At 42.6% G+C, this 15,565-nt stretch overlaps 1 protein-coding gene across 1 annotated transcript in view; it reads right to left on the reverse strand.

Annotated features, from left to right (window-relative positions):
- NOL10 (nucleolar protein 10) overlaps positions 1-15,565 on the reverse strand; it is a 75,272-nt gene that overhangs the window by 34,968 nt on the left and 24,739 nt on the right. The window contains exon 13 of the mRNA XM_024208382.2: positions 11,554-11,606. Within this exon, the coding sequence (XP_024064150.1) occupies positions 11,554-11,606 (53 nt within the window). The remainder of the gene's footprint in view (positions 1-11,553; positions 11,607-15,565) is intronic.

Raw genomic sequence — 15,565 nt, forward strand, 5'->3', positions numbered from 1 at the left:
CGCTTCCATAGCCTCTGTGACTATTTCATCCCATTGTTCTTCATGAAGAATGAAGTGCAGCAACCCAGCTCATATGTAATTTTCTGAAAGATCTTTCTCCACTAACAGTATTTTAAAATTCCAGGGGACAGAACATGGCACGGATTGCGGCAGAACACATTTAATGAAGATCCTCCACTATTTATTTTAAAAAAAGCTTATTTCAACATTCCACTCTTTAAAGCTGTTCTAAATTTTAGACGTTGTCATCTCAAAATACAAAAGAATTCCATGACAAGAGTATTTTTAGAGCAACATTAAGGCTAACGGTAGCTCAGAACCCAACTCGAAGCAGTAAAAATCTAAAAAATACAGGAGAGGAACACAAGAGACTGATTTCAATCAGCTTGTATTAGTTTATATTGTATTATAGAGGCCAACTGATAAAAGTTACTAAGAAGAGTTATTTCTAGAAGCCAGAAACGGAAAGCTCCATCAGGTCATCTTGTCCTTAGCCCTGACAATACAGATTTTTTTTCATGTGCTGCATCGTCCACTGACTTGTCTAGCTCAGTTTTAAGTCATTTAGAGCAATAGGGGTTTTGACACTTTCCTTAGGAGACTACTCTAAAGTATATTAGCCTTTCCACTGGAATTAAATTTATCAAAAAAGTTTAGTCTACGTATTGTTGTGGAGTCTGAAGTGTTGGCCGTGTTCAAGGGAATCCTGCGGGGGGGGGGGGGAGGAGTAATGGGAGGTGTGTGTGAGAAAGATGACAAAGGATCAGGAATACTAGGTCTAGTGGTATGTTTTCTAGCCTGTGTAACTGAAAAGTTAGTTGGGAATCTGGTGATGAGCAAGTGTGTGCTAAGTCATTGGCATGGCAATCTAATTTCTTCCCTCACCATGTCCTATCTTATAAGCCTTGAAGGAAGGAAGACTGGCATATCAGTTCTCACAACTCCTGCCTGATAATACACAGGGAAGGAAGGGTAACTGTCGGGGTCTCCAATTCATCTGTTCAGATAATGTAGAGATGTCCAGCATAAACTGATAAAATGTAAAAGTCTATTCCTGCAACTGTACATAGCTGAGTTTCAGTTAGGGACCAGTTAGTGATTTGCAAAAAGTTCTTTTAATAGCTTTTCTGAATATAAAAGCAGTTTTCAATATGAAAATAAAATATGTAATTCCTAATGTTGGCTTTCATCCATCTGCTGATTGTATTTAGCGCACAGCTTTAAGCATTAGAAACGGAAACACATCTTTACATCCCCATAACCCTGTGACTATTGGTTTATAAGTATGAGGAGTCATAACCGAGGAAGGATTTAGCTTAACAGTAAAACACACTATAAAATAGTATAATCTGTATAAATTACTCACAGGAAAGAGTAATCTACCCGATACCTATATGAGTTGAAACAACGTAAAGGGTGGGTAGCAGCACAAACATTTAAAGTTACCCCCCAGAGAAAAATCACAAATGCTTGTTTTATTAGAAGGAGTCTACCATGACAAATATCCAGTTACTCTTTTTTATGTACTGCTAGACAATACCAGTTTCTAAACTCTCCCTCCATTATTATTACATCCTTCAAATACTTGCAGATGGTTTCCTTCACCCTTTCATTGGCCAGGGCTAAGTAAATTACTGCACTGTCTCTATATTTGCATAAACATGACAAAGAAAAACACACACAGAGTACAAGGTCAGATATACTGAACTACCAAGTGCAACTTTTAAATAGATGCTTGAGGTTCAAATCTTCTGCCTCCTTAGAGAAGGAAAAGGAAAAAAACCCAAGAACCATTTTTTTATTTTTAAAATGAGAACCCAAGAATAGAGGTCCCTATACTACTGATTCCTTTGCAAACAAAAAGTCCTGTGGCACCTTATAGACTAACAGAAGTATTGGAGCATAAGCTTTCGTGGTGAAGCTTATGCTCCAATACTTCTGTTAGTCTATAAGGTGCCACAGGACTCTTTGTCGCTTTTTACAGATCCATACTAACACAGCTACCCCTCTGATACTTTACAAACAAACTCTCTGCACATTTATGTAAAAGATATTCAACTAAGTCAGACCCACAGAATCAATTGGCAGGGTTCAGCCACTATCTGTAGGTCAACGACTGCCCATCTACCCAAATTTTACAACAAAGACTGTCCAAGGAATTCTCTTCTCTGCAATAGCCCAGTAACAGTGCTCCACAACACAAGCTGTAGCGCATTGGGGGTGAAGTGGGGTGGGTGTCCGAGACAAGACTGGGAGTGGGGCCACAGCATGTAGCACTGCCAGGATTCTGGGTAGTATTGCGGCCTCTAGGCAGCCAGGGACAGGCTGCCTTCCTGGACTACTGACCCTCTCAGTTTTATGCTTCACCCCTCTAGAAGCACACCACAAAATCTCTCAGAAAATCAGCATCTGCATGTATGGTGGTGAAGGAAACATACCATGTAAGTGGCAGAGAATTTACTTCTGTCTCAAGCCCCCTCCCAGCTACCAAGCAAAAGGTGGAGTCTGCAGTTCAATTCAAAAATTCTCATGCACATTATTTAACCTTCAAAAAGCAGGAGCGCTCTGCAATGAAAATTTGTGCACAACTTGGAATATCAAATCTGCTGGAGAAATGATAGAGAACACTGCAATTAAGGACTCAAATAGAGCTCGGAAGAAAATGGGAGCTACACAGCAGAGGATTAATGAACAAAAAGGGCAGTATCTTGTTGGCTTCTTTAACCTCTATTATTATTATTAGAGCTAAGAATGTATGGATATACGATCTAACTCATAAAGGGAGGTCTTACCTGGACTAATTTAGCTTACCAGGAAACAAGAGGGCAAGTAGATAACCACATTACTGGTCCCTTCTAACTCACAGGATGACTGAAGATACTTGCTTTTTCCTTACCAGTTACAGTAAAATTTGCTAATTGTCTAGAATTCAGTCTGAAGGATTTTTGATATTATAATAATATTCAATAATTGTTATGAATGTAAAAACTGGAGCACAAAAAATAGTGGCCATAGTGTAATGTATTTTGTAAGGAGTGTTGTCCCGCTTAACTAAGCTACCTGAGCTGTTTGGTGTAGTCTGAATTTAGACTGGCTATTTATGGTCATGAGTCAGTGTAGTAGTGGCAATTTAACATGGACAATTAATTATTGGATTATCGTGTATTAGATATAATAGGAATATGAAGGCTTCATATACTTTCATATTGCATCCACATGATTTTAGCTGAACACCACCAAAAAGATTCCACAGGATGACCAGGAAATTGCTTTCTGAATCTCACACATTGATGCTTTTGGTATTTATGCTTACAAGGGTGTGATTCTTCTGAACCAATTAATGCTGACGGAAAATAGAGGATTTCCTTTGTTGGGAATATGTCCAATGTGCTACTTTTCAGCCTGAAAACCTTCAGGTTAAAGATAGGAAGCTCACACTTCCGTCTGCATAGACAAACAATTTTTGTGTGTGTGTTAAACCTGTTAACATACTGTAAGACAGGCCACATATTGTTCACCTAAAACTCATTTCATAGTGTATTTGCTCAAACTCATGTTTAAGATATCAGGATGATATGGACAGAACTTATTTTCAAGTTTACACAACAATCAAATACTTTAAAGAGGATGATGTACCAAGTTTTAAAACAAGTTAATCTTTTGTTTTTAATAAGAAGTGATTTTCTTAATACTAAAAAAATTTGTGCTTCTAATGCCACCACCCTTTAGCCCGAAGCTCCCAAAACATCTTTGTCAGCACTAAACGGTGATGAGGCAGGAATTTTCCATAACATTTTTATGAATGGTATGCACCACAGTGATTTACGTGACTATCCAGTGGGTGCACAACAGTAGTTAGACTGCACCTGGAGCACAGTGGGAGACATGAGGTGTTTAGGTCATTCAACTGCCTAGGGTGATATGAATGGGTCCTTAAGGACTGGCTGAAACCAACCCATATCAACAGAGGATCCCGAAAGACAATGGTAACCTCAATTGCCAGGAGACTCACACCTAGCAACCAACAGCCAAGAGGCAGGAGATTGCCCCCATGGCCACTCCACCTGTAGGGAAGCAGAGAAAGGCCTTGAGTCAGAGAACAAAATGGATAGGTGTCAGGCGGCTGTGGTAAGAGCTGGCCTTTGGAGAGAGACAGCAGCTCTGATCAAGACTGACAAAGGGACAGAGAGAAAGCAAACCAAGATGGTTCCTAGCACAGCTCAAGGCCAAAGCTTTCAACCAGAACCTTTTAAAGATACTGCTTGGAAGAAATGAATCATCAAGGGGCAAAATCCCCACAAGCTGATCTTGAAGCATTTTCAAGTTTCACGTAGGACAACAGCCCTGAACCAGGAAAGGGCTAAGGAATCAAGTTATTTTCCAAAGCCACCTGAAAGTCAAAGATGTTCTAGGAAGTTTTAGAGACTAACATCTCTTCCTTGCACCAGAAGCTAAACTGCTTCCAGTCAGAGAAGCCAGTCTATGTGGCTGTATGCCAAGACTTTAGGAAAGTCAACAACTTCTAAAGCAGACACACTTTTAATTTAGAAAAATTCCACCCTCCTCTTTTAACAACCAAACCAATACACTAGAGTTTCCAGATTTGGTATAAGTATGTAACCCCACATCAGTTGTCTTTGAGTCTGGGAAATGAGAGTCAGTCTGCCTCGAGATACTTAAGCAAGGATTGAGTACGTCAGTGTACCCAGTTTCGAGGCATCAGTATTAAACAGCTTCAGCCCCTTGCTTTCCTTAGCACTTTGTTCAGCAGAGATAACTTGCAGGAACCTGTTCCATAGCATCAAAGAGGCACAATATTTTGCACCTGCACAGACTACTTCAGCCTTGACCTCAACACATAAATGAACTTGGTTCATAGATCAGACTACCAGGAGCAATATAATTGCTAGAGCCCTACCAAATTCAGGGCTGTGAAAAACGTGTCACGGACCATGAAATCAGATCTCCGCCATGAAATCTAGCTATTGGAGGGGAGTGGAAGGGAAGGGAAGCAAAGGGCAGAGCTGGAATGCATAAACAGGAGTAGGGACAGAGAGGTTATTTTACCTCTGCATTTGGCACTGGTGCAACCGCTGCTGGAATACGGTGTCCAGTTCCAGTCCCCACAATTCAAGAAGCATGTTGAAAAATTGGCGAGGATTCAGAGGAGAGCCAGGAGAATGATTAAACAATTAGAAAACATGCCTTATAGTGATTGAGCTCCTTGAGTCTATCTATTTATCTTAACAAAGAGAAGATTAAGGAGTGACATGACTATAGTCTGTAAGTACCTACATGGGGAACAAATATTTAGTATTGGACTCTTCAATCTAGCAGAGAATGGTACAACACAATCCAACGGCCAGAAGTTGAAAACTTCAGACTGGAAAGAAGGCATACATTTTTAACAGTGACAGTAATTAACTGTAATTAATTGGGACAGTTTACTAAGGGTTGTGGAGGAGTCTCTATCCCTGACAATTTTTAAATCAAGACTAGATGTTCTTCTAAAAGATCTGCTCTAGGAATTATTTTGGGGAAGTTCTATGGCCTGTATTATACAGAAGGTCAGACTAGATTATCACAATGGTCCCTTCTGGCCTTAGAATTTATGAATGAACTGTTCCTCCTTACAGGGACTTCAGGATATTTGTAACTGGATTTCTGATCTCAATTAAGCATTCAGCATTAAACTTATGATGTAGGCAGGCATCTGTCAGACTGGCATCTGCACAGCTGTTTCAGTTTCAAGGTACGAAAACATTAAGAACTTTTTTTAAATGTACAACACATTGATTTTTTCAAATTGTCAGCTAAGACAAGCCTTATACAATTGCTCCAAAACCTTACAAAACAAAACTTATGAAATGGGAGAATACTGAGAACATCCCACATATTTCACCCATATAACATAGTCATCAGCCGGGATGGGAATCCAGGACCTTTGGCTCCAGAACTGAAATGACAATCTCCAGGAGCTGTAGCAGTATTATGACTGCTCTGAGCTAGCAGCTGGAGAATGATATAGTCACACAGTCATTTTGTTACACCACACAAGAAGCTGCAGGTGGATTAATGTAATTTTAGCAACATCAAGGAGTAAAGACTGTGTTAAACAGAAAACTGGTCAAAACCTCAAATGTGGAGTGATTGTTATCCCTCCATAATATAGAGCAGGGGTCGGCAACCTTTCAGAAGTGGTGTGCCGAGTGTTCATTTATTCACTCTAATTTAAGGTTTCACGTGCCAGTAATACATTTTAACATTTTTAGAAGGTCTCTTTCTATAAGTCTATAATATATAACTAAACTATTGTTGTATGTAAAGTAAATAGGGTTTTTAAAATGTTTAAGAAGCTTCATTTAACATTAAATTCAAATGCAGAGCCCCCTGGACCGGTGGCCAGGACCTGGGCAGTGTGAGTGCCACTGAAAATCAGCTCGTGTGCCGCCTTTGGCACGCGTGCCATAGGTTGCCTACCCCTGATATAGAGCTTCCCATTTTCAGTGGTAAAACATCTGCCTCACAGAGCTGCCCTGAGGATTTACATGTCAGCAATCTTATATCCATAATTTGTAGGTGGAAACACACACAGACCTGGATTCTAACCCTGGTTGTCCCTATGTACTCATCATATGACCTTTCAGAGACTCAATTTCAACATTTCATTTTTAAATGTCGATACGAAAGTTTTTCTACCTCATAATGATAATTTAGGACTCTCAAACCCTTGTATCAGGGGTTCTGAAATCCTTGAACAGATGGCATTACATAAGTGGAGGACAGACTAGAGACTAGAGGATCACAGTGGTCCTTTCGGGCCTTAAAACCTATGAATCAATTTATCTGACAGCTGCAATTAGAGCGAAAGAGTTCCTGGTTCCAATTTCAGATCTCAGTCCATTGGACCTCCCTGCCCTGACGGAGTTTTTCCTCCTCATTTCCCTGGCAGCAGTCTCTGGGTACACTACTGGCTCAGTGCACACTTTTAACATCAATAGCTTTCAAATATCCCAAAGCCCACATACCTTTGATTTCAAGCTTCCTGAGGCACACATCCCGGCTGATGGGATGCAGGTTCTGAATGTTTGCATAAGCTGTAGGTAACTATTAAGCTGCTGCCAAACTGCCCAATACAGTTCAGAGGCACTTGCCCTCATTAAGGCCAACAGAATAAAACAAGAATGGAATTTCTAGGCCAGGCCCTTTGACATATAAGCCAAATAAAACTAAAACATCTCATCAAGGGCCAAATTCCACTTGGCCTTTATGCAGTGCAGGGAGGGAGTAAGGAACCATTAAAAGGTCTGCACAAGGCCTTGACAGAACTGCAGTCTCTGGGCCCAGGGGCATTTAGGCACTGCTCCCTTACAACTATTCTGGGGGTAGATGCTGCACCCCAAAAGGGGTGGCGATGGGGTATATCCATGACTATCCCCGCTACATATACGAGTGTAGCAGCATCTATGCTCTCGTGTACCAGGGAGCTCCTGAAGGCATCCTGCCTCTGTGCTCCCTTTGGGACATGACTAAATGTTATCTAGGGTTGCCAGGTGTCTGATTTAGACCGTAAAGCCCGGTCAAAAAGGGACCCTAGCGGCTCTGGTCAGCACTGCTGACTGGACCGCTAAAAGGCTGGTCAGCAGTACAGCAGGGCTAAGGCAGGCTTCCTGCCTGCCCTGGCTCCATGCGGCTCCCGGAAGCAGTGACATGTCCGGCTCTTAGGTGCAGGGATAGCAAGGGGGCTCTGTGCGCTGCCCCCGCCCCGAGCACTGGCTCTGCAGCTCCCATTGGCCAGGAACCATGGCCAATGAGAGCTGCAGCGGTGGCGCCTGCAGGCGCAGGCAGTACGCAGATCCCCCTGATGCCTCCACCTAGCAGACGGACATGCCGGCCACTTCTGGGAGACGCCTAAGTTAAGTGCCTCCCGAAGCCCGCACCCTCTCCTGCACCCTAAGCCCCTGCCCTGAGCCCCCTCCTGCACCCCAAACCCCTCATCCCTTGCCTCACCCCAGAGCCCACACCCCAAGTTGGAACCTTCACTCCCTCCCACATCCCAACCCCCTGCCCAGCCCAGTGAAAGTGAATGAGGGTGGGGGAGAGCAAGTGACAGTGGGAGAGGGGATGGAGTGAGCAGGGGCAGGGCCTCAGAGAAGGGGCGGGGCCTCAGGGCGTGGCGAGGTGTGGGCAAGGGTGTTCGGTTTTGTATGATTAGAAAGTTGGCCCTAATGTTATCCCCTTTCCCCACAAAACAGGTATGTGCCTATATGGCACAAGTGAGCCCTAATTTTCATTTTTAAGTAGTGCGGTGCAACAAACTCTTCTATCTCAGATACCTTGCCCAATTAGTAATGAACTTTGCACTAAAGGTTGAGGCATACTGAGTTATTTATAGGTATTTCCATAACTATCTCTGCAACTCCTAAATCTTAAAATTAGCAGTACAGTCAGAAATCTAGTTTTGGCCTTCAGAATGGAGATGCCAGAGTCTCTCCATAACGTTGTTTGTCTATTCTGTCTGTTCCCTGAACATTAAACTTGCTTTAACAGTTGCAGGCATAGCACCAAAGCATTACACAGATGAACCTCTCAGACAGAGTCCCTTCAAATGCTCCCTGACCATCACCAAAACAGCTGCCTGTAGCTGTTCCACTATGCAGGCTTCAAAAAGCTTAAATTGTTACTAGTACAATAGGGCATTAAGAGACACCTGAAGACAACAGCAGCTAAAGTTAAGACATGAAACAACCTTCTGAGCAAACTGGTAGGTTAGTCATGGGGTGCTCGTGCTCCAACTTTGCGGATGTCAGCTCTTGCCACCTCTTATTTGGTGGTGGAGTACTGCGCACCAGTTTGGAGTCAAGCGTCACACACCAAACTCGTGGATACATGCCACCATGCGCATCACCTCCGGCACCCTGCGTCCAATTCCACTTCAATGGCTTCCAGTTCTGAGCAATATTGCTCCTCCTCCTATCAGACGAGAGGTTGCCACTGGCAAGTTACTGGAGAAAGCACATGCCAAACCAAGGCTCCCACTGCACAATGACCTTTTAAAATCACCAGCTGCATGTTTGCTGTCACGTTGCCCATTATGGCCTCATCCGCCACGCCAGGATGTTCGGGTGGAAGCACTCTGGCGATAGGAATGGATATCTGTTATAATCCCCAGCCAGTCCCTCATCGCCGACCCCACAATCTGCCTGCCTGGTTCTGACCTGCCCTGTCGCCAATGGTCCCTGTTCAACAGGTTCCGGACCGGGCAAGGTCTCTGTGCAACCAACCAGTATCGCTGGGGCCTTCGTGACAGCCCTTTGTGCAGCTGCGGCGCAACACAGACTATGACGCACATTGTCGATGAATGCCTGCTGCCAAGGTGCAGCAGTGGCCTAGAAGGACTGCATCACGCCACTGAAGATGCCATCGCTTGGCTAGACGACTATGCACACGTTAAATAATTAAGAGACAGGATCAGTTGAACAGATTCTATTTGAGCGTGGCACATTAAACTATCCCCAAAGGTTCTGAAGGAACATTGCCTTGAACATTAGTAAGCCCTTTCCGCTGGCATTTATTTGGTTGTGAAACTAAAGGATAATAAATCAGCTCTTGTTTGCATCTCAAAAAGACAGGACATCTGAAGCACTATTCATGCCTAACTTGCAGCAAATAAATAAATTAAGCCTTTCTTTGTTGGTAAAATTGAATCCTGGCTCAAACCAATCCCAGAATAGTCAGAAAACTTGCCTGTGGAAAATTAGACTAGTTAGAACAGCAAGTTGCTGGGTCTTGAAGGTTAAGATCTGCTCCGAGTAGCCACAGGGTAAAGCAATTTTTGTCTCTCTGCAAGGGAACCATCACATCACTCAGGATGCCAGAAAGTATGAAGAAAAATGGGGGAAAAGGAGAAAATTTTGAGCCTAGGCAAATGCTGACTGTAACTGGAATAATATGTGCTCTACATAAGTACATATGCTACGTCACTAGGGAACATCTGGCTACGCATGATTTACATTTCTCAGATATAATCTAAAATATAATGCAAAATGTTGCATTCAGAAACACTGTAAATTCAACAGCCCTAGAAGGATTTTAAAAACGTCAGACTTTTGAGATGGACAAAACGGATTCTCTTTTTAGTTGTTTTACAATTTATACAAGTGTACTCACTGGAAAGGAAATTAGCCAAAATAAGTCTTAATATAGCATTTTGTAACACAGCATGCCTGTCCGTGAAAAAGAAGGCATACATGCAATGTTTTCATTATGAAACAATATTGGATTTGTCACTGCAAAACCCAGCACCGTCAAAACAGAACATAGGTAAGTTACTACATCTGTAAAGCACATGCGACATTCATAACATGCACAAAAAAGATTCTGCAACATATTCAGGATTTTTCAAGCTGTTTTAGAGACTACAGTCACTAAATTATTCAGTTGAACTGAAAACACCGACAGGACACTAGATTGAAGTTGTGTTAAAAATGTTTCAATCTTCCTAAAGATAGAACTTTGCAATAACTCATAAGCTACCACAGAAAGCTTTCAAACTACATGCTGGACTCAGAAGGAACAAATTATTAAATGAACAATGATAATTAAGGAGCCAATCTGTACAGCAAGTCAGATTTGTGAAAGGGCAGCATTGCCAGATTGTTGAAAAGGCTTTGTGGCCCTATCTGTGCTCAGCTATACCAACATTTTTGGTTTAAATGCATGATCTAGAACCAACATGAATATAATGATTGGTGAAAGGCCTATCTATTGCCAGAGGTGGCGTCCCTTTGTGTGTGTAAAATTGCTCACATGTATATTTGCACCTGAACCCTGCAGAGATAAAGACATGTGCACACGAGAAGTCCAAACATGCATCCGTTAGACGAAAATGCAGGTGTAGCTGTATGTGAGCAACTGGAGATTGGGTAGAAGCCTAGCTAAAATATACCTCAAGATTGGTGATATATTTAAATTTCTGAAATCAAAAGCTCCAATTCAAATAGGACATTGGGTAACCAGGTGCTAAGAACTGCCATCAACATTAAAATGGCTGAGAAAGCAGTGGTCAGGGATATAGTGCCTATAGCTGTACTATGATGCTAGGGTAATTATTTCAGAAGACAGTTTATATCTTGATGGTAAGCTCCACATTTTATATTTAATAATCTATTTTAACAAGTTGATAGAAAATATGCAGATTTTCTCTCTTGGGCTCTGACTGGATTTCCCGCTGCCACTAGTCAATTTAGGAATTGTTAAGAGTGTGGCAAGCTTCAGGGTTGATTTTCAATAAAATAATGATGTAATATAAATACACCACATTTTGTTTCCAATACCTAGTTTAGCATGAGATTAAGCAATAGATTTTACTTACAAAGTATTACACATGCCTAGAAGCCTTATTTATAGATTTCCAGAATGAATTCAGTGTGCACGCAAAATTTACTACAGAACAATCTGACAAGATAATGTGCTACATTAAAGTGCTGACAGTTTTAAAAACAATATTTCATAAATATTTCTAGCAGGGCCAAACTTATTTGCATTACTTACTGGAATGTAGTAGATGTTCATTTTAGGGTCTTCATTGGCCGTCAGCAGCATTCCTAAAGAGCGACACAATTACATGGTGTAAACCATGGCCATAAGAGACTAGCTTATCTATTTTATTATTTTATTTAGAAGTGTTTGAAGAAAATAGGTCCTATTCAGTACAAAGCAGATTTGTACATCAATTCCATTGCCTTTACAGGGCTTTAGGAAAAAAAGAATTTAACTGCAAATTTTATTAAAATAAAATAAGACTAAAAAGGAACAGTTATTAGAATAGCAATCTGAGTAAACATGAAAGATCTTTGAGAAAAAAATAGTGTTAACTATAGCATATCTAAACAGAACTGATTAGGACCTGAATAAAGCCTGTCAACTGCGCCCCAAGTAAGTTGCTTGTCCCTGCCTCATTGCCCTATTTAAAAAAATCCCACTATTGCTCATACTGGTTCATCTCCACCGATGTGAGCACTGTTATGAACCCTATTGTATGTGGGCTGCCAGGTGCTGCTACTGTTCTCTCACTCTGCTCAGGGGGCGTCTAATTAATACTGTGCTTAACATGGTGGCCAACACAAGTGGAGATGAAACAATGTTGATTCTGGAGTGAAATTTTTGAAAAATTTCCCTCCCGTTGATAGGGTCCTCATCTATAGCAATTTTTAGTTTCCTGTTACTTGGGGATCGATAGACCGTCTCAGTGAAGCAACTGCCATTTACAGTATTGGTGATGATCCAGAATACATCGTTCTGGGAATCAGAGGTATGGTCTAAGTACAGAAGTGGGAGCCAGGATCTTGTGACTCAGATGGCAATTGCATTTATGTTGTTGTTGTTGTTGAACAAGCCAGTTTACTGCTGTACCTCAATTTGTGCTACTTTAAAATGGAAAATACCTACCCGTACAGAGGTATTGTGCAGACTGAAATGCTTTGAAGACGAGAAGTGAGGTACACCTGGCAAGTATTATTAAATCTAAGCAAACCCAGAACTGGCAACAGGCTTTGTGCAAGTTTGATGTGACAAATGATATGCAATTTTCCCCCCACAAAACTGGTCAGTAAGGACATTCAGAATATATTTCTGCATTTATGTCACTTGATTTTCCTAAGTAAATGACCTTTAAATAATACAAATAAGCAAAAGCATGAAGGGGGGAGTGTGGAAAATCAATCAATTTAGATAACTTTCTGACCTAAAAATGTTCTAAAAGATTCCACTGAGACTATGAATAATGGGGTCAATCATCACGTAGCCAGAGGGGAGAAATACAATGTATACCCAAATAGAGGCACACAATTAATATGGGTGGGATAATCCCTTCCAGCCAATCCCTTTATTAAAAATACACAATGCAGTTAGACTCTAGAAGATGGGAAAAGGGCTGAATATTTCTGGCACACCAAGAGAGTCACAGTAGCAAGGTTAAAAACCAAGCCCAGAAAAGTTTACGGGCAACCTAAACAAAATCAGAAAGATTTATGGTATATTTCATGGATTAACAGTGCCTTGGAGCATTAGCATTTCACTGCCACTAGAAAAGGAAAAACAGTTCATTCAGTGAACAGGGAAAATCCCAAAGACAGAACGGTAGAAGCAGTTTACCAATTATGCCTAATGCTTCAAAGAAGACAGTAAAGGTAAAGGTAAGCATCTTTGGGAAGCTTCCACCAACAATTAGAGGAGGAAACAGTCTCAGGGACAGTACCTGGGTGTATGCTACAGGGGAAATTTAAGAAATAGAAAAGGAGAGTCTTGATCAAAGAAGTCTTCTATTCATGTTTCTGCTGTCTCAGCTTGTTAGCCTTGACCATCCTTCATGAGAACAGAGACACACCTATCAAACCACAGACCAGACTAATCTTCTTATATGCAAGAAATTTCACAGACTGGAATAAGAAAGAACTCTCTTTTCAATGGGAAGTATTAATATGGAGCCTGTTTGAAAAAAACAAGTTCTTTAGAAACTTACAATGAACAGAAGCAGATGGGGCAGAGAGACTTCTACTCAATGGAAATATGATTATGACTCAATCAATATTATACACCCAAAAACTTAGTTAACACAACTTAGATAATGCAGAGTTAAGGGTGGCCAGTGGTGCCTCATGCCCTCCAAAAATGTGGCGAATGGCTGAATTTAAACCTCTGAAAACCAGGAAGTACAGATAAGGTACATGCCAACACAACCTTAACTCTGAACCCCCACCCCCGAGATGACTGGGAATTATCTGCATGCATTCCAGCTGCCTTCACTGTGTTATGTGTAGTTGTATCGAGTGGTGGGGGGATTAGCTGAGCAGCTTGGCAAAACTGTGGTTGTGATATAAGGAGATATACAGAAGGAGTGATCTGAGCCTCTCTCCAAGGCACCCCGGGAACGTAAATGAAAGTACAGTGTTTGATGGAATCCTGTGCATAAGGGCGAAGGGGTAAAAGGCACCACTAGGCAATCTTAATTCTGAGATGATGGATGTTGGGGACATTTAATTTCCTTGTTTTTATAAAAAAATAATTTCTTAGCATCCCCATGTACCACAGTCCAGCTCTCCCTTTCCACTGCCTCTGGCTCCCTAGCAACAATTAGGGAGGGAGGGAGTTTGCCTGGGAGCTGTCCGAGAGGCGGTACGCTAAGTGCTGCATTAGGGGGGCTGTGTTGGTGAGTATCTGAGTGTCTGTTGCTGGGACAGTTTGTCAGTTTGACCGTGTGCTTGACTGCTTGCTTGTTTGTTTGAAAAGTGTGAATTGGGAGTGCTTTGTTCCAGGTGGGCCTTGAGTGGGCCTGACTGGTATATAAGGGCAGTCAGCAGCGAACCAGCTGAGCGGCGAACAGAAGAGGCTAACAGAGGGAGTTTGCCTGGGGAGAGCTCACTGAGGCTTTCATCTGCAGGTTTCTCTGAGTAGTTCTTGCAACAGCTGAGGAAGCTCTTAAGAGGAAGGTGATATGGAAGGTGAGCGATCAGCTGTTGTAACCTGCACAGGCTGTGCCATGTTTGTCTTTATTCCACAGGACAGAAGCGACTTTGTCTGTACAAAGTGCAAGCTGGTCTCCATATTGGAAGAGAAGGTTCGAGGTCTGGAGAAACGAGTATCGACTCTGCGTTGCATAAGGGAAAATGAAGATTTCCTGGACAGACGTCAGGAGATGCTTCTACGGCCACAATGTTCTGAAGATTCAGAGCAGCCGCAGCAGGGACAGAAGGATGGTGAAGAAGTTTGGCAGCATGTGACCTCCAGAAGGAGAAAGAGGAGCGTCCATATACCAGCAATGGAGATACAGGTGAGCAATCGTTTCCAGGTTCTCTCTACAGGTACTAATGCGGAGAGTGGACTAGATGACACATCTGAAGGAAGGGAGCAGAAGGAGACTCCACCGATTGGAAGGTAAAAGATGCACTGTCCTAGGGATGGGGGTTCCACGACCACCATTCCCAAGAGGAGGAGGAGGGTGGTGGTGGTCGGGGACTCCCTCCTCAGGGGGACTGAGTCATCCATCTGCCGCCCCGACCGAGAAAATCGAGAGGTCTGCTGCTTGCCAGGAGCTAGGATACACGATGTGACGGAGAGACTGCCGAGACTCATCCAGCCCTCGGATCGCTACCCCTTCCTGCTTCTCCACGTGGGAACCAATGATACTGCCAAGAATGACCTTGAGCGGATCACTGCAGACTACGTGGCTCTGGGAAGAAGGATAAAGGAGTTTGAGGCGCAAGTGGTGTTCTCGTCCATCCTCCCTGTGCAAGGAAAAGGCCTGAGTAGAGACCGTCGAATCGTGGAAGTCAACGAATGGCTACGCAGGTGGTGTCGGAGAGAAGGCTTTGGATTCTTCGACCATGGGATGGTGTTCCAAGAAGGAGGAGTGCTAGGCAGAGACGGGCTCCACCTAACAAAGAGAGGGAAGAGCATCTTCGCCAGCAGGCTGGCTAACCTAGTGAGGAGGGCTTTAAACTAGGTTCACCGGGGGAAGGAGACCAAAGCCCTGAGGTAAGTTGGGAAATGGGATCCTGGGAGGAAG

The sequence above is a fragment of the Terrapene carolina genome, unplaced genomic scaffold (genome assembly GCF_002925995.2).
Source record: "Terrapene carolina triunguis isolate 2854851 unplaced genomic scaffold, T_m_triunguis-2.0 Scaffold42, whole genome shotgun sequence".
NCBI classification, from domain to species: Eukaryota; Metazoa; Chordata; order Testudines; family Emydidae; genus Terrapene; species Terrapene triunguis.